This window comes from Akanthomyces muscarius (genome assembly GCF_028009165.1).
Source record: "Akanthomyces muscarius strain Ve6 chromosome Unknown contig_16, whole genome shotgun sequence".
NCBI classification, from domain to species: Eukaryota; Fungi; Ascomycota; class Sordariomycetes; order Hypocreales; family Cordycipitaceae; genus Akanthomyces; species Akanthomyces muscarius.
This window is the reverse complement of record NW_026611617.1, coordinates 531,112-550,757: the sequence shown is the minus strand read 5'-3', so window position 1 is coordinate 550,757 and position 19,646 is coordinate 531,112. Positions and strand designations below refer to the sequence as shown.

At 51.7% G+C, this 19,646-nt stretch overlaps 9 protein-coding genes across 9 annotated transcripts; 5 read left to right on the top strand and 4 right to left on the bottom strand.

Annotated features, from left to right (window-relative positions):
- Positions 1-1,900: 1,900 nt before the first annotated feature.
- Positions 1,901-2,954, top strand: LMH87_008210 (uncharacterized protein; the record flags this gene model as incomplete). Its single annotated transcript, XM_056195749.1, has 4 exons — positions 1,901-1,937; positions 2,127-2,167; positions 2,275-2,794; positions 2,893-2,954. 4 exons carry the CDS (start codon positions 1,901-1,903, stop codon positions 2,952-2,954), a joined length of 660 nt encoding a protein of 219 aa, XP_056057302.1.
- Positions 2,955-3,053: 99 nt separating this feature from the next.
- On the bottom strand, positions 3,054-4,211 carry LMH87_008209 (uncharacterized protein; the record flags this gene model as incomplete). Its single annotated transcript, XM_056195738.1, has 3 exons — positions 3,054-3,958; positions 4,018-4,067; positions 4,132-4,211. 3 exons carry the CDS (start codon positions 4,209-4,211, stop codon positions 3,054-3,056), a joined length of 1,035 nt encoding a protein of 344 aa, XP_056057301.1.
- Positions 4,212-4,434: 223 nt separating this feature from the next.
- On the top strand, positions 4,435-5,234 carry LMH87_008208 (uncharacterized protein; the record flags this gene model as incomplete). Its single annotated transcript, XM_056195726.1, has 3 exons — positions 4,435-4,456; positions 4,724-5,072; positions 5,147-5,234. 3 exons carry the CDS (start codon positions 4,435-4,437, stop codon positions 5,232-5,234), a joined length of 459 nt encoding a protein of 152 aa, XP_056057300.1.
- Positions 5,235-5,669: 435 nt separating this feature from the next.
- Positions 5,670-8,290, bottom strand: LMH87_008207 (uncharacterized protein; the record flags this gene model as incomplete). Its single annotated transcript, XM_056195712.1, has 4 exons — positions 5,670-5,833; positions 5,901-6,121; positions 6,416-6,973; positions 7,029-8,290. The coding sequence occupies 4 exons, from the start codon at positions 8,288-8,290 to the stop codon at positions 5,670-5,672; spliced, it is 2,205 nt and encodes a 734-aa protein (XP_056057299.1).
- Positions 8,291-9,230: 940 nt separating this feature from the next.
- LMH87_008206 (uncharacterized protein) lies at positions 9,231-9,654 on the top strand (the record flags this gene model as incomplete). Its single annotated transcript, XM_056195699.1, has 3 exons — positions 9,231-9,281; positions 9,353-9,412; positions 9,469-9,654. The coding sequence occupies 3 exons, from the start codon at positions 9,231-9,233 to the stop codon at positions 9,652-9,654; spliced, it is 297 nt and encodes a 98-aa protein (XP_056057298.1).
- A 138-nt stretch (positions 9,655-9,792) lies between these two features.
- Positions 9,793-10,970, bottom strand: LMH87_008205 (uncharacterized protein; the record flags this gene model as incomplete). The annotated part of the gene is made up of 7 exons (XM_056195688.1): positions 9,793-9,891; positions 9,955-10,025; positions 10,086-10,164; positions 10,219-10,323; positions 10,368-10,378; positions 10,567-10,578; positions 10,961-10,970. 7 exons carry the CDS (start codon positions 10,968-10,970, stop codon positions 9,793-9,795), a joined length of 387 nt encoding a protein of 128 aa, XP_056057297.1.
- Positions 10,971-11,151: 181 nt separating this feature from the next.
- LMH87_008204 (uncharacterized protein) lies at positions 11,152-12,222 on the top strand (the record flags this gene model as incomplete). Its single annotated transcript, XM_056195677.1, has 1 exon — positions 11,152-12,222. The coding sequence occupies one exon, from the start codon at positions 11,152-11,154 to the stop codon at positions 12,220-12,222; it is 1,071 nt and encodes a 356-aa protein (XP_056057296.1).
- A 620-nt stretch (positions 12,223-12,842) lies between these two features.
- On the bottom strand, positions 12,843-14,570 carry LMH87_008203 (uncharacterized protein; the record flags this gene model as incomplete). The annotated part of the gene is made up of 4 exons (XM_056195666.1): positions 12,843-13,022; positions 13,080-14,246; positions 14,294-14,449; positions 14,508-14,570. The coding sequence occupies 4 exons, from the start codon at positions 14,568-14,570 to the stop codon at positions 12,843-12,845; spliced, it is 1,566 nt and encodes a 521-aa protein (XP_056057295.1).
- Positions 14,571-15,536: 966 nt separating this feature from the next.
- On the top strand, positions 15,537-17,715 carry LMH87_008202 (uncharacterized protein; the record flags this gene model as incomplete). The annotated part of the gene is made up of 9 exons (XM_056195654.1): positions 15,537-16,064; positions 16,138-16,317; positions 16,394-16,569; positions 16,630-16,667; positions 16,738-16,811; positions 16,870-16,930; positions 17,001-17,146; positions 17,219-17,430; positions 17,511-17,715. 9 exons carry the CDS (start codon positions 15,537-15,539, stop codon positions 17,713-17,715), a joined length of 1,620 nt encoding a protein of 539 aa, XP_056057294.1.
- Positions 17,716-19,646: the final 1,931 nt, after the last annotated feature.

Here is a 19,646-nt window from a genome sequence, read left to right as displayed (position 1 = left end):
TATTATTCAATGGGGATCCTCTGCCAGGCACCTTGCCTATTGGCGGAGAAGACCACCTGCCGCCCTCCTCTACCTGCCGGCATTATCAAACGTGTGGTTGCACTGTGCTGTTGATCTGTTATCCCTTTGCCCAAGCCGCCGCCAAGCTCGATACCAGGCGCAACGATGCCGCCGTGTGCCCGTTTCACCGGGCGGGCATTTCCAGTATCTTGGCCGAGCTGTTCGTCAGCCACGTAGGAGCAAGGTTTGAAAAGGGGACTGCCCCGCGATGCTCAGCGGTTGCACCGAGTCCTGTGTAAATGAATTCCAGGAGAAACCAATATTCAGAGCGGAAACTTCCACCGCCTCGCAATACGACTCCCTCCGCTAAATTCCCCTGGGACGTGGGAGCGTCAGAGCATTGAATAAAGACGGTGGACCAGGCAATGTACCTGAACAAGCCAGCCAGTGTAGCAGTGGAGAAGACTGCTGCGGGGGCATATGCAGGCTGTCCCTCAGGAGGGAGATGAAGCCGCCAATACCAGTAGCAATATGAGGAGAGCTAACAGATACTTGTCTCATCTTGAAAAGCTACCATTTTACTGAGGCAATGCATCCGAGAAATGGTGTACACGCCAGACGCAGCCAGGTACTGTCACTGATCTCATAGCTACAGTGGCCTCCGTGTGGTGCCGCTGTTTTGGCACTGGCATGTGGGCGGCTTCACCCGTAGTAACAGGTCTATCTGTTGTGAGTCCATCAGGTGCCGCTGTGCTCATCTTACTATTATTAGCCGGGAATTTCAGACATGTGCTCTCTTGAGGCCGTTCTGGCCTTTACTACTCATGACTGGAATGGTTCTCAATGCTTTGCTTCCATTTGATTCCTTCTCAGCCCCATCAATGCCGTCATGCGAGGAGTCGTACTTGGCAGCTTGAACAATTTGCCAGCGTGCACAGGCCCAGCTTGTAGATGCAAAGCTGCCCAGCTTGTATCCATATTCCGTTTGTTTTGAACCGTTTCAACTATGTGCAAAACGCTGGCGGCATCCGCACTGTGCATGCTGTGAAGCGCCTCGCCAGCCAAGGAGGTGGCTGGCGAAACTTGTGCTGCAGTCTTCACGAGCGCATGCTTCTACGGACAGAGCCTGTTCTTTGATTCGCAAACGGCGTGCCGCTAGACCCTCCTTGTATGCATCAATGTAAAAAATGACAAGCGATAGAATCCACAAGCGAGACCTGCATCGCCAGCATCGAATCGGGCAGCCATGCGCTTTGCTTCTTCACCGCCGCTCCATACATGCACCAAGATAGATTTGAGAGCCAGAGAGCCACTCAGGAAATAAATAATATGCACAATGGTACGAAGCCTGCATGAAGTGGCAGGCTGACAACCTCGTGCCGTGTCGGGCTGGCGCTTCAGAGTCCACTACCGCTCACCATGGTGGAGCGGTCATGCAAAAATCTCCATCATCATCTGTCTGCAGCGCAGTTTCGCGACGCGCTCGCTGACCGCCTCGACAAACTAGCCCCCTTGGACTCGCACTACTGCACGCATCTGCAGCCAGCTTCCATCCCTAGACCTAATACGTTCATTGGGCCGCTCAATTCTGTACAAGCCTCCCCATCTGCATCAAGGATCCACGAAATTGCAAGAGAGCACGCACAGTCTGGCTGCTTTTCGACTGGGTCGAGCTTCAACGGACGCGGGACTGCAAGGAACGCTCACGATTTCTGCGGAGCCCGCTCGGGACCTAGGCCAATTGCTGCATGCGCAAATCGTAAAAATTCTGTTTTTTGAAATTTTACATTGCCATCCAGCCACGATATCTGGCTGCAGACACCGCCGAACGCACTACACACCGCTTCGTTGCATCTTTTGCCTGTCAGCATTCCTGGTCATTGCCGCTACTGTGCCAGCCATGCTTGCCGACGTTGATGTGCTGCTTCTCGATATCGGTATGGTCACCTTCATGTCTTGCATGGTACATTTTGCTTGCTCATTTGCCTGTTCGTAATGGATGATACACCGATGGCGAGACTGCCACGTATCATCCCATCCTGCCCAACCCCCTAGTCATTTGCTGGTTGTGCTGCAACCACTGTATACCGTGTGGCGCCGAGGGACTAATGCAAACTCGTTGATAGAGGGCACCGTTTGTCCCATATCTTTTGTCAAGGATGTCTTGGTGAGTTTGCTCTCAGTGCGCCTTCGCTTCCGGGCAACAGCCGAAGTGGCTGTCACAAATATTTACTTGGCCGAGGTACGAGGCTGACCGTCGTAAATGGTTGCTAGTTCCCGTATGCACTACAAGCACTCCCAGGAGTCCTAGACGAGCAATGGGATAGCCCAGCCTTTGCGCCGTATCGTGAGGCTTTCCCGGAAGAGTATCGCAACGATCGCGCTGCCCTTGAGGCTCACGTCAAGGATCTAGTCGAGCGTGATGTAAAGGCTCCTTATCTCAAGTCACTTCAAGGCCACCTGTGGCGGCACGGCTACGAGACTGGGGTGCTCAAGGCTCCTCTATTCGAGGATGTCTCACCCTTCATCAAGTCTGCACACTCTGCAGGCAAACAAGTCATGATCTACTCCTCCGGCTCAGTCCCTGCGCAAAAGCTCTTATTCGGCCATACGACGGCTCATCCGTCCGATATGATGCCCTTCATATCGGCGTGGTTCGATACCGTGAATGCAGGACCAAAGACGGAGGCTGAAAGCTACAGCAAGATTCTTTCGACCGTTCCGCAGACGAAGCCTGGTCGTTGGCTCTTCTTGAGTGACAATATGAAGGAGGTTGATGCCGCACGAGCCGCCGGTATGCAGAGTTATCCGGTCGTCCGCCCGGGAAATGCGCCTCTCCCTGTGGATCATCCACTGACCAGCTCGGCCTTGTATTCCTTTGATTCGGCTTAGCAAAGCCCGATATGTTGCGGCACGCATTTAATCCCTGCAATGACAACGGCAGCATGCGGTAGGGCACTTGCATGCCAATGACAGCGACTTGAGAACTGGATGATAGACGAGAGGTACATAGGGCCAACGCTGATTCTTGATGGGGTATCTGGACTCGAAAACTAATGCTGTAATGTTATGACAAAGTTGTTCCTGGTTCGACCAGGATTGGTTTCCTTCTTTGGAGTCTTGGTGATGTTTGCTTCGCCAGCCTTCCTCCACAGGCTGTAAGCAAGCTTCTGCGTCATCTTCCTCCGCATCATTGAATACCCCAGCATGTGCATGATAGACTCAAATTTCGACTCGGTAAAGTAGCGAGAGTTCTCTAGACAGCTCCGCGGCAGAACCATGAACAGGCACGGAAACAAGTGTTCATTCCCTGCCTCCTTGTTGGCTTGCGTGCCACGTAGGAACTCCAGGGTACGCTTCAGCATCTCGCCCCGGAGCGCTGCATCCGGCACAAAGTTCAGGACCAGGCTCAGAGATAGGACATCGAATCGTTCTGTATCGTCCTTGGGCAGTGGCCTGTCCATAAAATCTTGCTGAATGATGCCGGGTTCTTGGCTGTTGAGATCAATGTGCACCGACTCGAACAATCCACTTAGCGAACAGGCATTCTTGGTGCTCAGAGCGCCGACTTCCAGAAGCCGCAGTTTGTGATCTGCTACCCTTAATTCCTCAACAGGAAGCCACTCAAGTAGTAGTTTGGAAGTATCTCCTCCGCGCTCTGTACTTTGCCCCTGCAGACTAGCCTGTTGATACAATGAGATGCCGCCCAGGCTCTCTATTTCTGCAGCAATAGCTTTTTCGGCAGCCTTGTCGCCTTTTGAAGCAGCCTGGCGTTTCTGTTTGTCAAGCTGGTGATGCTTGTTGATGAGTGTCCGGCTCGCCTTTCGGGACATGGTGCCCGGGGGACGTGTCAGAGGTGGACGGCCTGCCCTGAGGCTCTTCAGGCCCTTCTTTCTGGCTACCATCGCGAGCAATAGTGATGTATTTACGTCTTCAAGATTCAAAATAACGCCTTTCACTACACAAGGCGCACATTAGTCTTTGCTTGCGAGTGTAGGCATCCGCGTAAGATGTTACCTTTCAAATAGGTATAGAAGTAGCGGTCGAGATACGCCCGAGGCCAGCAGCTACATCATAGCTATTGCATTTCAGAACGTCTCAAATCCTCTCATGCAGAATTCGGCGTTTGACCAATCTCGATGTGTTTGGCGTGTAAGTCTGAACTTTTCGACGTCGCTGCGGGGAGCTAGCCTCAGCACGAGTGGGTACATGGCATGCAGCCCATTTTCCACAGAACTCAATGTACCGAAAGTTTGTCACGTGAGTTCCTAGCCTCGAACAACCTGACCAATAGTAGAGTGGGATTGCCTTCGCACACTCCAACCCTAAGGAAATTTCGCCCACATCGAGCAAATTTATTTTCGGTCTTCTGTTCACTTCAACCCACGACGTTCAACTAACCACAACAGCACATTTCCGCTGCAATCCAATACAATGGCCGTCGGTAACAAGAAAGGTACGGGATGAAATGAGTTGCAAAGACACTGCGAAACACTGCGAAACGACATGAGAAGAAGAAATTCTACTCGATTGCGAACCGATACTCTATCGAAACGAGGAGGAGAACAATTGACAATGGCCATGCGCATGCACCAGACCGACGAGGAACCGAGCTGCGACTCCTTTGGCCTTGTCATGCCGTCTCCCTCCTCCGCATCATGCAGTAGCAGACTTTGCGAGTTCTGAAATAGAGCGATTGCTGATGCGTCATCTTTGAATGTAGCTGCCCCCAAGGGCTCCAAGCAGGCCAACGCCGCCGCCAAGGCCGCTCTCAAGGGTACTCACTCCACGAAGCAGCGCAAGGTCCGCCTGAGCACCACCTTCCACCAGCCCAAGACGCTGTCTCTGGCCCGCAACCCCAAGTTCCCCCGCAAGTCGATCCCTCACCTGCCTCGCCTCGACGAGCACAAGATCGTCATCCACCCCCTCAACACCGAGAGCGCCATGAAGAAGATGGAGGAGAACAACACCCTCGTCTTCATTGTCGACATCAAGGCCAACAAGGCTCAGATCAAGGGTGCCCTGAAGAAGCTCTACGACATTGACACCGTCAAGATCAACACCCTGATCCGGTACGTTTTACGACTCGACAGCACATTCCCTCGCTTGGCTGCAAGAGGTAGCAAAACTAACAAATACATGACAGCCCCGACGGAACCAAGAAGGCCTACGCCCGTCTGACCCCCGATGTCGACGCTCTCGACATTGCTGCCAACAAGCTCTCTCTTGTCTAAGCGACTTATTGTGGCTTTGGCGAAAAAGTGTTCTGTTTACGAATTTGGTCTGGTTTTGAATGCATGCATGGGGCATCCGGAAAATAGGCGCATAAAGAGCTTTGTCTATAGCTACGGTTCAAATGATATCCAAAAAAAGCCAGTTCCGGTCTTAATTAATCGTTGCTTCTTCTCCTGTCATGTGAAGTTTCCTGTCATGCAAAGGCTGTTTGGCCATGTGTTACTTTGCAAAATTCAATGCTCGCCCTTGAGCACGATTGCTATACATTTTTAAACCAAGTCTAATATTTCTCATGTCCTAATATACAAAGTATGTGATTTTGGGTATCCGCGCCACGCGCCATCTTCGACCCTGGGAAGCCAGTAAAGTATCCCAGGCTCAGCGGATTGGCACAGGTCGGTTTTCATCGCCAAGCTTGCCTCCTCACCATTGGCTTAAGAGCGCATGTTGTTGAGATGCTTTATCGTCAGATGGTTGAGGTCCAAGAATCGGTCGACGCAGTTGGCGAGGCATGTCTCCTCCGATCTGTCGAGCTTCGAGTCCTTGATACTGCTGGTCACACACTTCCTCCAGCATGTCTGCGTCAATTTGTGTGTCTCTGAAATGTGAAGCCGCCGGTTAGCATTTTACTCGTCTGCTGGTAGCATTGGCTGAGATCGTCTTACCGGTCTGGATCGAGGAGCGCTGCTGCTCGTTCGCCAGGAATTTCTGGAGTTCGGCCTTGTCGCCGTCGTTGAGGCGGGAAAGGGAGGAGGATTCAAAGTTGTCCATTGTTCTCGTGATGTGCTGCACAATGTCTGGGTGTGAAAGAAGTCGTACGCGCTTGTGAAGGATAATGGCCAAGTTGAAAGGGAGTCGTACGTCTAGGAACACCTGGCGCAGAGTGCTGAAGTTTTTCGTTACCTGTCGCCCTAGGAGCTATCTGGAGACAGCGAATTAGCTATCGCGTACAGACCCACATCGAACTAGCAACCCAGCCTCTTCACCTCAGACGTTGGGCGACAAAAATTATGAATAAATTGCTGTACTCTCTATGTCTATATTTACGTTTATCTGACTGCCTTATATACCCAGAAAATATAAACAGAAAAAGCAACGCTCGTGTACCACATGCAGTTGAGACAGGGAAAGCCAAACGAAAATCGACAACGACTAGATATATCGCTTCCAACGGGCCCACCCCAAAATGAGCGAGCAAAGAACAATCATGAAGCTAAGGATACCAAAGAACGGGCCCAGGGATTCGACCTTGTCGTTCTGGAAAGGGACCCTCACGTTCATACCAAACATACCGCTCACCAGGTTGAGCGGCACCAGAACCGAGGCAAGGAAGGTGATCTTGCTTAGAACGCGGTTGGTGTCAGTTCCCTGGGAGATGTTGTTGATGGACAGTGTGGCGAGATAATTGCTGTGCGCGCGAGAAAGAAGCTTTTCGCAGTGGCCCAAGTTATTTGCCATGGTCACAACGTGATCTTGAATGTCACCAAGATACATGCCGATATCCATGTGTGGCGTAACCTGGTAATTCTCATTGCATCGCTTGGTAAAGCCACGAAGGACGTCTGCTTTGCCACCGAGCAGGCGCAGCAGTGCCATGCAGTTCTTGCGCACCCGTCCGATCGAGCGAAGGAATGTGTTTGAGTCATCATGTCTCATGATAAAGACTTCATCCTCGATTGCATCCGCTTCAGTCTCGATTTGGTTGATAACAGGTGCAAAGCAATCGACAATGTCATCACTGTGGTGCAACACGTTAGCATCAGCGCATGGCTGTTCAAGAAGGGGAGCCTTACATCAACGCGTAGCATATCCAGTCACTGCTGAGGGCTACATAGTCTTTGAGCGCGGTGATGCGCCGTCTCACATGCGATGCATGCGAGTTGGGTGCAAAACTAAAGCTCAGAGTGCCCTCTCGGAAGACCAAAGTGTAGATGTTGAAAGGCTCGTACTCGATGCCGTCCGGCTCCTCGACCATGTTGAAGGATCGGAAACAGGCAAAGTAGTATGAAGGGAACAGCTCAATTTTCTCTCGGGCTTCTTGCGTGACAATGTCTTCAATGGTGAGAGGATGAACACCAAAAGCCTTGCAGATGCTCAGAACCTCCTCCTTTGTCGCACGGTTTATGTTGAGCCACCATACACCGTCGCCTTCGTCCTTTGGAAGCTCAAACAAACCACGGATATCTTCACCGGGCAGGACAAGATCGCCAAATTCAGCAGCATGGATCGTAGATTCCCAGGCAGAAGAGAAGAAGCTGAAACGGTTGTTGTCAAAGGCATACTGCTGGCCTTTGGGCACAGACGTGAATTCCGCGGCAGGCTTTTCGGGCGTCGATGAGGATGTGTCGGATGGCATATCAATAATGTCACCATCAGATGTGGCAAGTTGAACTCTTTGCTGTGCACTAGCTTCCGTGCGAACATCATTGAAAGCAGACGTGACGGATGCCTTGCGGTTGGCTTCATGGGCAAGACGCTCAGATTCGATAAACTCCTCGAGATAGTCAAAGTCGATTCGAAGCTGGTGCTGTCTATGGTGACCATTCTCCGGCACACAGGCACTCTCCTCGACAGTTTTGTTGCTTCCAAGGCTCACCGTGTCAGCCTCGACGGCTCGAGATCTGCTGCGGTGGCTTCGGCGACTGGACACGGAAAGAGTTCGTCCAAGACCAAGGATATCTTCGTAGTCCGCTTTTGGGTCCGAAAATGACATTTCTCGCTCCCTTCGTCTGGCCTGAGCAAATGCCTTGACAGAGTTCGGTGGAGAGAGAGAGCGGCTTTCGCTCGACTCAGCGGTAAGGCGTCGTCCACGGCGGTTCCCTGACATAAGATCGGCGCCATCTTCATCAATGACGGCTTCTTCAAAGTCACGAACAAATATGGCTGGCGTCTCCGGCTCTTGTTCGACCTGTCGAGCGCCGTAGAGGCTGTCAAAGGTGCCTCGACGAGGTCGCTCAACTCTTTGAGCGGAGATTGACTGGCGGCGGTGATCATCCAGCTCAGGGACAGGCGCCGGGAATCCTGTATTGGGAGTTGTGCTCTCGTTGTCGGACATTTTGGAACGTGGTCGTCGGTTTCGTTTCTCGATGTGGCAGGATAGGCTTAAGCTATATCTTTGCCACGGCTTCTATATCCACTCAGGGGAGGCGGGACATGCTTTGCGAAGCGAGCGAGTGGAAGCAGTGTCAGCAAGACAATTGGTAGCGCCCAGCGCGGTAACCCGCGCCGAGTATGAGCGGCCTTCAAAACTCGCTATTCGTGGCGAGAAACAAGGCTGCGCTTTTGCATTCGCAGAACAGGGGAGTAGAATAGTGCACGGTATAGCGACAAGTCGGTCTCGGAAAGCCCAGTTATGGCGGTCGCTTGTTGACTCCGCTGTAGATCCAGCAGCCTGGACCGAGGAGGATTGAAGACGGGAAGAGGGCGAGTTGAGCCAACTTGATGGTTTGGGAGAATTTCGAGAAAATTCTCGTGGTCTGATGTGACAGTAGGGCGGGGTTTGGCCGAGCTACTGCAAGTCACCGCATCTGTTGTCGGCGAGCCAAAACTTTTCTGCTTTGAAGAAGCAGCTGAGAAGAGTGGCTTTCGAGAGTCGGCGCTGCCGATGAATCACAAAAGGGATGGGTATTTGATCGCCGCAGCGGAAACTGATAAACTGCTGATATACTGCTCGGGGCAGGGGTGAGAATGATGCGATGAAATTGTCGATTGTGAGGCGAGCCCTGATGCAAGAAATGAAAAAGAAAATTCGTCGTCGGTGACAGTAATGAAAAAGGCCCCATTAAAGTTTCGCATGAAAAATACCGTAAGCCTGGCGCCGCCGCTCGCCCATCGAGTGTCACCTGGCCTGTGCGCTAGCACCGAGTCGCACTAAGCTCATGCAAGAGCCCAACCATACCTGTCCTTTGGCCAGCTCCATCAATTGCAAACGTCGCTGTGCCTGACAGCGAAACTCACGCTCGACATTCCCGATACCGATTGCCTATTGCAAGGCAATGGCCGACCAAATACTTGACCGAGTTCGTGAGGTGGTCGATGGACAGATAGTGCGGCACCAACCCTTTGCAGACGCGAGTCTACAGCTTGTCAAATTCTCGCCTGCTAACCAGAGTTATAGGATTTCGATGGCCAGAGACGTGTAGAACTTTTGGCTACATTACTTTTGTCCGCGTCTGCAGTAAGATACTTTGTGCAGCAAAGCTTGGATACTGTTTGCTAATACACCAACCTCAGCTAATTGCATTCAACATCGGATACACCCTCCAAGACATTCAAAAAGCAGTCTACGTTGCCCTCGGCGGCACGGCCCTCACATTTCTCGTCACTGTGCCTCCGTGGCCTTTCTATAAAAAGAACCCTGTCAAATGGCTACCGGCGGGGGCTGGCATGAAGAATGCATATGGGCAAATGACACTGTGATGCAAATTGCCGACTAGCTGTTTAACAGCGACGACCCAATAAATACAAACTAGCAATCAATACCTAATCTCATGACCTTTTCGTTACCAGTTTCCGCTGAATTATATGCTTGCATATCATCATGCTGCAGCGACTCGTTTACCGACCGTATTTTTGGAATTCCCAGTCTCTATTGTCCAACGGACATACTGATCTGGCCTTGAGCCATCTTGAAATGCAGTGGAAATGGAAAGCATGCTGGTAGCCAGGCGTTAGCGGACTATTCTGCGTAAGTGCTCCTCTGGGTGTCAGATAACTCACGTTGCAAATACCCCAGGCGACGGTGCATTCTTCGCTTGTAGCGGATGCTTGGTTTGCTTGGCATTCGATGCCTGTTTGAAAATATGGTCAGAGAAAAGTTGAAACTGGTAAGGAGCCCGATGGTAACGTACAAAGGTCCATGATGTGGTTTCGGCAAATGGCACAGTTATCAACGACAATGTCCCAAGCCCAGAGCGCGACAGCGTTCCACTGCGTTGGTTAGTACAGCGGTCTTGGTATTCATATGTTTATTCCAAATCGAACCTTTTTGACCTCAAACTTCTTCTTTTCAACGCTCTTGCCGTTGGCGGCATCTGCACCTTTGGGTGCGTCGCTCATTTCGACGTCCGCCATCCCGTTTGCCGTGCGCTCGAGAGGTTTGTTTGATCGTTTTTCGTAGAATGAAGAAAGACTGAAGGCGACTCTAGTATAGAGTTAGCAGGCAAGCTAGAGATCGCAGCCGAGACAGTGGCAAGCTTCCAACGATCCGCTTTTACGATGATGCTGCCAGGCGGAATGGAAGGCAACCCGCTAGGCAGCCGCACCTTGATGGAGAAATCACCAAAAGCGCTGTGAATGGCGTTTTATTTGAAGGGGCTCGAGAGTACGTACTATAGTACAGGGCTGTTTTCCAGGCCTATCAGTTAGATGTGTGGTGTGGCAGCGTTGGCAAGTTGAATCTTCCAAGCACGAGACGAGATGGTGTTGCTCCGATATGAGGCACGCAGCTGGCGCACGCGGGAGCTCTGGAAACCGCCCAGTAACCAACCGTGCAACCCAGTCCTGAGCTCGCTGGTGGACTGCGGGGTTCTTACCGCCCACCAAGTAGTGTCTACTAGTGACTGCTCATAGAGCTCGGGCAAAATCAGGTACCTGATACTTACTATCGATAGGTGACTGATATGTACGTACCGGGGCAACCCGCCACCTGGATCTGCGTCACATCGCCAGTAGCTGATGGAGTCCGTTTACCCTCCAATGCTGCCAACCTCTTCTCTTCACTTACTTTCAGCCATGTCACACACCCGTTCTTTCACAGCAGATCATTATTTCGCCTTTGAAATTTCATTGCAATCAGATACGACGGTCGTCGCCAGACAATAGTCAAACGCAAGTACCGACCGCAACAAGACCGCATCACATTTGGAGCCTCTGCTCAAGCGCCTGAACACTACCGCTGAAGAATCACAATCTGCCATGAGCGACGCAACCCTCCAACCTAAAACAACCCCTGGCCGCCATAGGCAACGGCGCACTGGGAGAACCACCGCTCAAAAAGCCTATGCCTCGGAGAACGATGTCGGATCTTTCGACCCCAACCACTATCAACGAGCGCCGCACACTCCGAGCAAGGCCCTGTCTGGATCGCCAGCGCCGGGTAGCCAGTCATCAGCTCAGGCAAACTCGAAACAACGAAACAAGAATAGGGGAGCAAGGGGTAAAGGAGCGCAGGTTTCGCCTGATGGACAGCCCGAAAGAGGCACTCCGACTGGGCGAAGAGCTTCCATAAAGTCTAGCCTGCCGGCGGCAGCTTTCGCCGGAGCTACTTTCCATGCATCTCCTGCGCCATCGGCGCTTCCGATCCCGAGCTTCATTTCCAAATCATCCAGCGAATCTCCGGCTAGGAATGCCCGCCATCCCAGCGATCCGCGATACTCGCCGCCAACCACAGACAACGAAGCACCGGCAGCATACTCTGCCTCTGCTCCGCGAGCCACTGAATCGCCTCTGGATTTCATGTTTCGCGCTCACAGGCAGGAACAGGAGCGGCAGTTTGGCTCACCTCGTCGCGAGGACCAAGCTTCTCCCTCCGTCTTTGCTAGCCGACCAGAGCGCTCGCCTCAGGCCAACGTGCCACAGACTGCACCAGCAAGCATTCGCTATCGGTCGGGCGGCATCGACCGAGCTGAGCTAGATGGCACCCCGAGCTTCGAAGTCGGACCCGCGTTCTCAACACCCTATCACGAACGCATTCAGGCTGCGCGCGTCTCGCGGGGTGACGGTCCCCAGATCCCCCCTCAGGACACTGCAGCTATGAATAGTTCATCCACCGATGATGCTACCGCTGCACTGAAGAAATTCCTGTTTGGTGGCGGTCAGCAGGCGGCCAAGTCCCCCCTTTCCTCGGCATCCTCTGTTCAGCATCCTCCTCCAGCCTATCATCAGCCTGCTGGACAGGCTGATGGTGCTAGCTATGGCCGAAACAACAATATCCAAGCAATGGAGAATGATCTTCGTCGCATCTTGAAGCTGGACTCTTCTTCTTAGGATACTTGCTCTCATGTTGTCCACAACTTGGGCGGCGCCCAGACAACCTTCAGATACTTTCTCCGCCTGAGATTTATACTGGTTCTTTCCTGCTCTACTATATACCGAACTCTTCTAACGAGTTTTACTTCGATGTTTTCGGACAGTCGCTCATAATCCACTTGGCTTTCCTTTGCTTCTGTATCACGAACAGCACCAGTTGCTTACCTGTTCACTGTTTGGTGGAAATCTAGCATGTTTCTAGTCCGTCATTTTGTTCTCATCGTCTGCTTTCAAACTGCCGCGGGTCAGAATCGGAGTATTCCTTATTTACATTTGACATCAGGAGGATATGTCATTTTTGGTCTTTTGTTTTTATGTATCCTTTCTTCTTTGGGATCCTCGATGTCCAGCTGGTACATCTGCTCGCTCAAACAGGTACCAGACTTGACTACGGCCAGCTTCTGATTTGGAGTTTAGATCTGCCGCAATGGTGTACGAGACATAGGATACACGAGGATGTATCACATACGACGGACATGACGGTAATGATAATAGACAAGGCACGCTCGTTAAGAACATGCTCCCGAAATATGTGACTGTAATCACTTGAACATCTAGCCTGCCTACAGGGTATCTTGTTACTGCGATTCATGGTGTCCACTGCGTCTCTTCTTTTCTTGTCGAGAAAACACAAGCCCATGTGACAGAAGCAAGTACTTTGAGAAGAAATCCGTAGCAAAGTTGTCGAATTGGTCATAATCAGCGCCCATACGGTAGGCCGCGGCAACGCCACTGACGCAGGCTACTTCGTGCATATTCTGGAAATGTATGTCAGACAAGGAACCGTGTAACCGTGTTCTAAGGACCCAACTTACCACAAGCGTCCACGAGCCAGCAAAGTAGGTGCTGTTCTTGCCTTGGATGAACATCATATTTGGAACAACTCTCAGGTAATGAATCCATCGGTGCCCAAGCTGATGCCACCAATTTTTCTTGATGATTTGGCTCTCGTCAATTTTGTCGATAGTCCAAAGATCTTTCCGCTTCTTGTTAAGAAAAATTGTTTGGTACACGGGCTTTGGTGTGTTTTCGCTGCTGGCCTCGGGCTGCCGAAATTGGTGCTGGTAATTGCTGCAGTTGAAGGACATTTCAATCAGCTTTGGGTCGCTATCGTAAGTATATGTATAATACATGGGTCGAAATCCGGTATCGGGACTGGAGCCATTTGACTTTGAAAACTCGACTTGCTTTCTCTGTGCGTCGGATGTTGGCTCCGCGCAGAGTTCCGGCTTGAAGTGTGTTTCGTAATGCTCGTTGAAATAAGAGCTGTCTGTATGCGTGACGGTGATGTCATCATAAAACGATGCTCCTCCTAGTACAAACTTTTCCCGCCAAGTTGCTGTCTTGCCTAGAATCCGAAGAGTCTCGTCAGCGAGCGAGCAGAAGACAACTTTGTCAAAGCTCTCCTCTCTGCTCTCTTCCGAGCGAGTACTTCTCAGCCTCAGAACAACATTATTCTTCGACCGAGACACTGTTTCCTGTACTTCGGTTTCCATAACAAAGGAAACACCCTTGCTTGTGAGATCTTTTCGCCAAGCCAAATAAAATTCATGAAGCTTGTCAAATGTGTACATGGTGGGCAAGTTCGGCAGCAAAGTCTCCGAATCATAGTCCCACAGCTTCATATTCGGATCGTTAAAGAGTCGCTCCACGATGCCCGATGGCACCGAGGCTGTCTGGTTTCCCGTGCCGAGAAACAAAGCAATGAGAGGGTAGACCATCTTGTCGCCAAAGTCCTTGCTGAAAAAAAATATCCTGAGCATGGCGGAGATGGGGACTATCCCGAGAACAGGTAAACTCCATTTTATAACTTTTAAAAAAGTGCCGAATCGTTTAATATCCGAATCAAACTGCTTGATGAGTCGACTTGGGAAGCAGTTGGTCCAAAAGCGATCCTTGCCTTTCCCGAAAGAAACCTGAAGACGGACCTCCTGTGGTGGATGGTCGTATTGCCGGAAGAAATTGAATGTGTGCTTGAATATCTACGATTTTGTCAGCGACAAGGCACCAAAAAGGGCACTCGACTTACAGCTGAACCGCCCTGCACGCCATTATTCATCCATGAAGCACCATGTTGCTGGGCATCGAGATCAATTGAGGTTGCTTGCCCACCAACCACTGCCTCCTTTTCAATCAATGTAACTTTGAATCTGCCGGGATGTTTCGCCAGTGTGGCTGCGCAGGCCTAGAACATGCTAGTTAGCGTTTAATGTTGCTGAGGGCGATGGACAGCCAAAACCAACCATGCCCGCGGCGCCTCCGCCAATGATAGCGACGTGCTGCCGTTTTCCTATGTATTCAGGCATTTTGTATTTATAGACACATGAGAGATTGTTTCGTACGAGCCGTTATGGCTGCGGCAAGAGCTTTATGTTCCTACACCGATGGCTAGGTGAATCACGTTGACCGTGGATCGCCTAATCGACACGTCATGGAAGTTGCCGCGCTAAAGACTAGCGAGCCGACAAGGAGGGATCTGATACAGGAAAACGTATCCTAGCACACCTAGCAAGGCCAAAAGGACTAACTTAATGCTTCTAAATTATTGTGACGATGTCAACCATAATTGAAACCTAAAGGGGCCCTCGCAGACCACAAATAAGTGGTGGCGGCCGGGCGGAAGCACTGCTTGCGTCACAAACGCGATCCATGCCGCAGAATTGAAAAGGGAAAAAATATAGACTGTATCGCACTGAGACCAGGCAGATTTGGAATTCGTAATGATAATAATATTGCCAACAGAAATACTGAGTCGTTATCACTACTCACTCTGCCGCAGCTGTCGGACCAGAAGCTAATGTAGGAGAGTGCCTGGTCTTGGCACGCTTCCGAAAGAGAACTGCAAATGCGGACTGCAAATTCCATAACAGCACTTGTTCTTACTCTGGCCAAGTGTGCAAAATTTAATGTCAAATTACGAAACTCGATCTAGCATCGTTTCGTGGAGAGCAATCGTGGTGCAGTGCCTGGCAGCCGAATCCACATTCATCACCAGGGGCCTGAAACACCGTGACTGGCAAGACGCATTCACCTCACTTCTACAGCATCGCACCCCAACAAGCCCCATCTCGACGCAGCCTTTCGCCTTACTGACCCCGTGTCAATATCCGAGGATTGACAAATCTTTCGGGTGTGGGAGTTACAAGGTCCGGATATCATGTGGAGACGCGTTTTCGCGCCTCACGGACCTACATCGTTTGCGGGCATCAAACTGCGTCTTGCGGTCTTGGGAGCAAAATCTGCACTGTCTAGACTAGTCATCATCGTCGAAAATGAAGGAAAAAGAAGTCATTGTCCTCGATAGCGATTCCGATGAAGGTGAAGACATGCGCCGCGCTATCGAACTGTCCCTTCAAGACCCAAGCATGATGAACGAGGAAGCTGCTCCTACCGCCAAGAGCACTGAAAGTTCTGCGGCCGTCGATCATACCACATTCGGCGGTATATCCTTGAATCGGAAAGAGATGGAAGAGGCACGATTAAATCGACTTGGAAAGCGGCGCCGAAACTCTAACGAGAGTGGTGCTGGGGAGCCTGCGATGAAACGGTCGACGCCGCAGCAATCCGAACGTGGAGGCGGCTTGCGAGCGCGATATCCCCAAGGAACTGTACGACGCACGTGGGCTCAAGGGTATACCAAAACGTCTGATGATATTACGATTGAAGAAATTTTTCAAAAAGAACATCTCCAGCTGGCTCTGCTCTCTTCTTTCCAGTGGGACGAAGAATGGCTCCTAAGCAAGCTCAATGTCAGCAAAACTCGCATTTTGCTGGTTGCTTTTGCAGCGGGCGAGGAGCAGGTATATTTCCCACTTTGCTGGAGTTGATCAGGAGCAGTCACGGTGTTACCAGGACTAACGCGACGCTGTACAGAAACAAATAATGAGGGACAACGTGCCCAAGAACATTAGATTTTGCTTCCCGCCAATGCACGGCGCAGGATCAATGCATTCCAAGCTCCAGCTCTTGAAATACCCCAGCTACCTCAGATTAGTGATCCCGACGGGAAATTTGGTGCCGTATGACTGGGGCGAAACTGGTGTCATGGAGAACGTCTGTGCCTCTTCGATGACTGATAATTATCAATCAGATGTTGCGATATACCGGCTAATGGGTTTGTTGATTACAGATGGTTTTCGTTATTGACCTGCCTCGTCTGGAAGCGAACGGCGCTCGCGGAACGACCGTCTTCGCGGAAGATGTGGCTAATTTCCTGAAAGCATCCGGTGTAGAGGATGCCATGGTCAAGAGCCTTGGCAACTACGACTTCTCTGCGACAGAGAATCTAGGCTTTGTTTGCTCCATGTTCGTCACCGTCATTGCACGTCTTGTTTTGTTTTGTTTTGTCGTACTAACACGGGACAGACCAGGAGGCCACACAGGGGATGCTCTCCGTCGCGTTGGTGAGTGGCGCCTGCCCCTCCCTGCAGCCGGGATGGAACATATGCTGACGGCAATTTTTTCAATGTTCAGGTTACTGTGGCTTGGGGGCGACTGTAAGAGGCCTCGGCCTGGCTACGGACACACCCATTGAAGTCGACTTGGCTGTCGGTAAACCATCAGCTCGCTTTGCATGCACACTCCCATGTCTAACATGCTGTCTAGTGTGCGTCGCTAGGTTCTATCAAGTACGACCTCATCAACGCGATGTACAACGCGTGTCAAGGTAAGCCCCTCACCACCCACTCTTGCCCGTTCAGTCGGCTATTGTGTCCTGGCTGACGCGTACCTGGAAGGGGACGAGGGTCTGCGAGAGTACAACGCCCGCGTCGGTCGGAAGCCGAACAACAAAGAGATCCAACCCACGGAGAAGCTCCGGGATCGATTCCGGATATACTTTCCAACCGATCAGACGGTTGCTAAAAGTAAAGGCGGGCGACAGGTGAGGCATCCCCACGGTCGGTAACAAGCAGGGGAGTACCCTGCAAGCTTCAACCTTTGCTAACATGCCCAGTCTGCTGGGACAATCTGCGTCCAGGCAAAGTGGTGGAGGTCCCCAACTTTTCCGAGAGAACTTGTTCGAGACTGCATCAATAATAGGGGCGGGCTGCTAATGCATACCAAGATTATATTTGTCCGCAGGCCGGCAGGAGCTGAGCTGATTGGCCAAAGTACATACGGGGGATGGGCATATATCGGCAGCGCCAATCTTTCGGAGAGCGCATGGTGAGTGCAAAGATCCAAAAAAATGGCAATGAGAAGCAAATGCCGTAAGTTGACTTGTTCTAACTACGAGAGTGCAACAGGGGCCGCGTAGTCAAGGATAGAGGCACGGGGAATGCCAAGATGAGCTGCCGAAACTGGGAGTGCGGTGTAGTTGTACCAGTGCAGGGAAGTCCTGGCAACGACGGCGGCTTTACCATGTTTTCGGGAACGGTTCCCGTTCCAATGGAGGTCCCCGGCCGCCCATACGAGAAGACTGACGAGCCGTGGTTCTTTGACGATCAGTAATATTCCATCGAGATATCTCAAAGAAAAGATATAGAAGAGATTCCTATTGATCAAGGCAGCGACTAGTGTTGAGATGTAGAGGGGTAGCGACAGAAGTGCCGGCGCAGAACGATGCACATCCACGCCGCCGTTTGTCCATTACTTTTCAGCCCGACCAGTATTCCTGCATTAAATAGCACGCAAGCCAGCAATGCTTTAACTTAGCTTGGAATAGCATTGTTTCGGGGTGGGAATCCGGACGTCGAGCCACCGCCCGTCGTGGAGGAGGCCAGCCATCGGCTAGGCTTCGATGTGAATGGTCTCACCATTAAGAAACACCTGCAAGAGGCTGGGTAAGAACAATGCAAAAAACAAGGAAATATGACCGAAACGAAATCTCCGACCGTGCCTAGAGTGGGACAGCGGCGTGGCTGCCACGTAGTGTGCGCAGGCCGTCGGGGGGTGCATGGACGTGCATTGGTTGGCATCTCGGCAATCCCAGGCCAGTGGTCAAACTAATCAGACAAGCAGGGGCCCTGCCGGACCCGTTTATTCACAACGATTTATCGCAAGCAATCGCGGTGATTGGAATACATAGACCAGCAGGCAGCATCAGCATGAGTGGCATGGGCTGATTGTGCGACGGCCGGGCTTCCCTTCAGCTTCGGAGCCACCCCTGCGAACACATCCTGGTTGACTAGCTGTTGCCCGGTCCTTGCATATCTGCATAAGCCCTGGTCCCTGTTAGCTGAGCGCCACCTCCAGGGCTCGTCACGTTCGTGTTCATGTTCTGCCGCTCTAGCTTTACCAGTTTGGGTACGGGGAAAGAGCCTGAAGTGCCCGTGGTCGCTTAGCTCCGGGGTTGGATATAGGCTACTACCAGTACTGCCACAGATGTGGCGGCGCTCAGGCGTGTTCGTCATGATACGTATTTAAGAAAGGCACCAACAGGAAACCAAGCTGTATCCTGTTGTGTAGGTGACGTGGCTGACAGATGGGCTGCCGCAGAGGCTGCAGTAAATCTGCCAGTTGCGATTTATCCCGACTTGCAAATGGTGTCGACGGATACGTCAATCACCAAGTCGCAACAGTCATCCCGCTCTCAATCTCTATAGAGAATATACCAAGTTTTCGACGCAATGGACGAGTGAGGCTGTGTCAACGCCATTAGCGAGGATCTACGTGACCAATTGTCTCTAAGACAGGAGCCAGAATGACTCAGTAATGCCCGGCTATTGACCAGATGACAGTCATGTCCTGTGATGCCGGCTTTAATAATCAGAGTTCGTTCGCCATGCTTCTCCTAGGCGCTGGCTCGTACGGCCGCGCGGTACCAGCCCCGTGGAACCAGGCCGTCGGTCCGGGACACGAACCGGGGCAGCCGTGGATTTCTCGATTGCGCCTTGGAAAATTCGGAGTGTACGCGTTGGAATCGATTGATGGTCGACGTCGTTCAAGGTTGGCTGTCGGGATGACCGTTTCCGCATGGACACTATTGGACAAGAGCTGAGAAGCCAACGGCCGAAAAAACGGGCAGGTTGGCGGGCACTAGCAGCAGTAGTATGCAAAAGACAGCCTCGGTCGTTGCATTGACAGTGACAAGAGTTAGCGGGCTACATTCGGAAACAAGAAGGATTGGGCTGCATTGAGCACGGATGGAGGGGCGGTCGGAGTCGCCGTGAATGGCTGAGGTTGCTTGGGCTGTACGAAGTACGACGGCCTGGCGGAGTTGGTTTCTGACGAGACCCAACCTGGCACGCGTTTTGCTCCTAAATCCGCTGCTTTAAGAAAACGGGTGAGCCTCGAACTTTCGTCCACGTGAAGCGCGGAAATTCATTTGCGCTTTGGTGGTGCCATATCCATCAGTAATAGCAACAACCCACACCGGACAGGTGCTCAGATGGGATCGAGAGTCACGGCAAATGGGGCCCAAGATGCACACAAGGGTATGT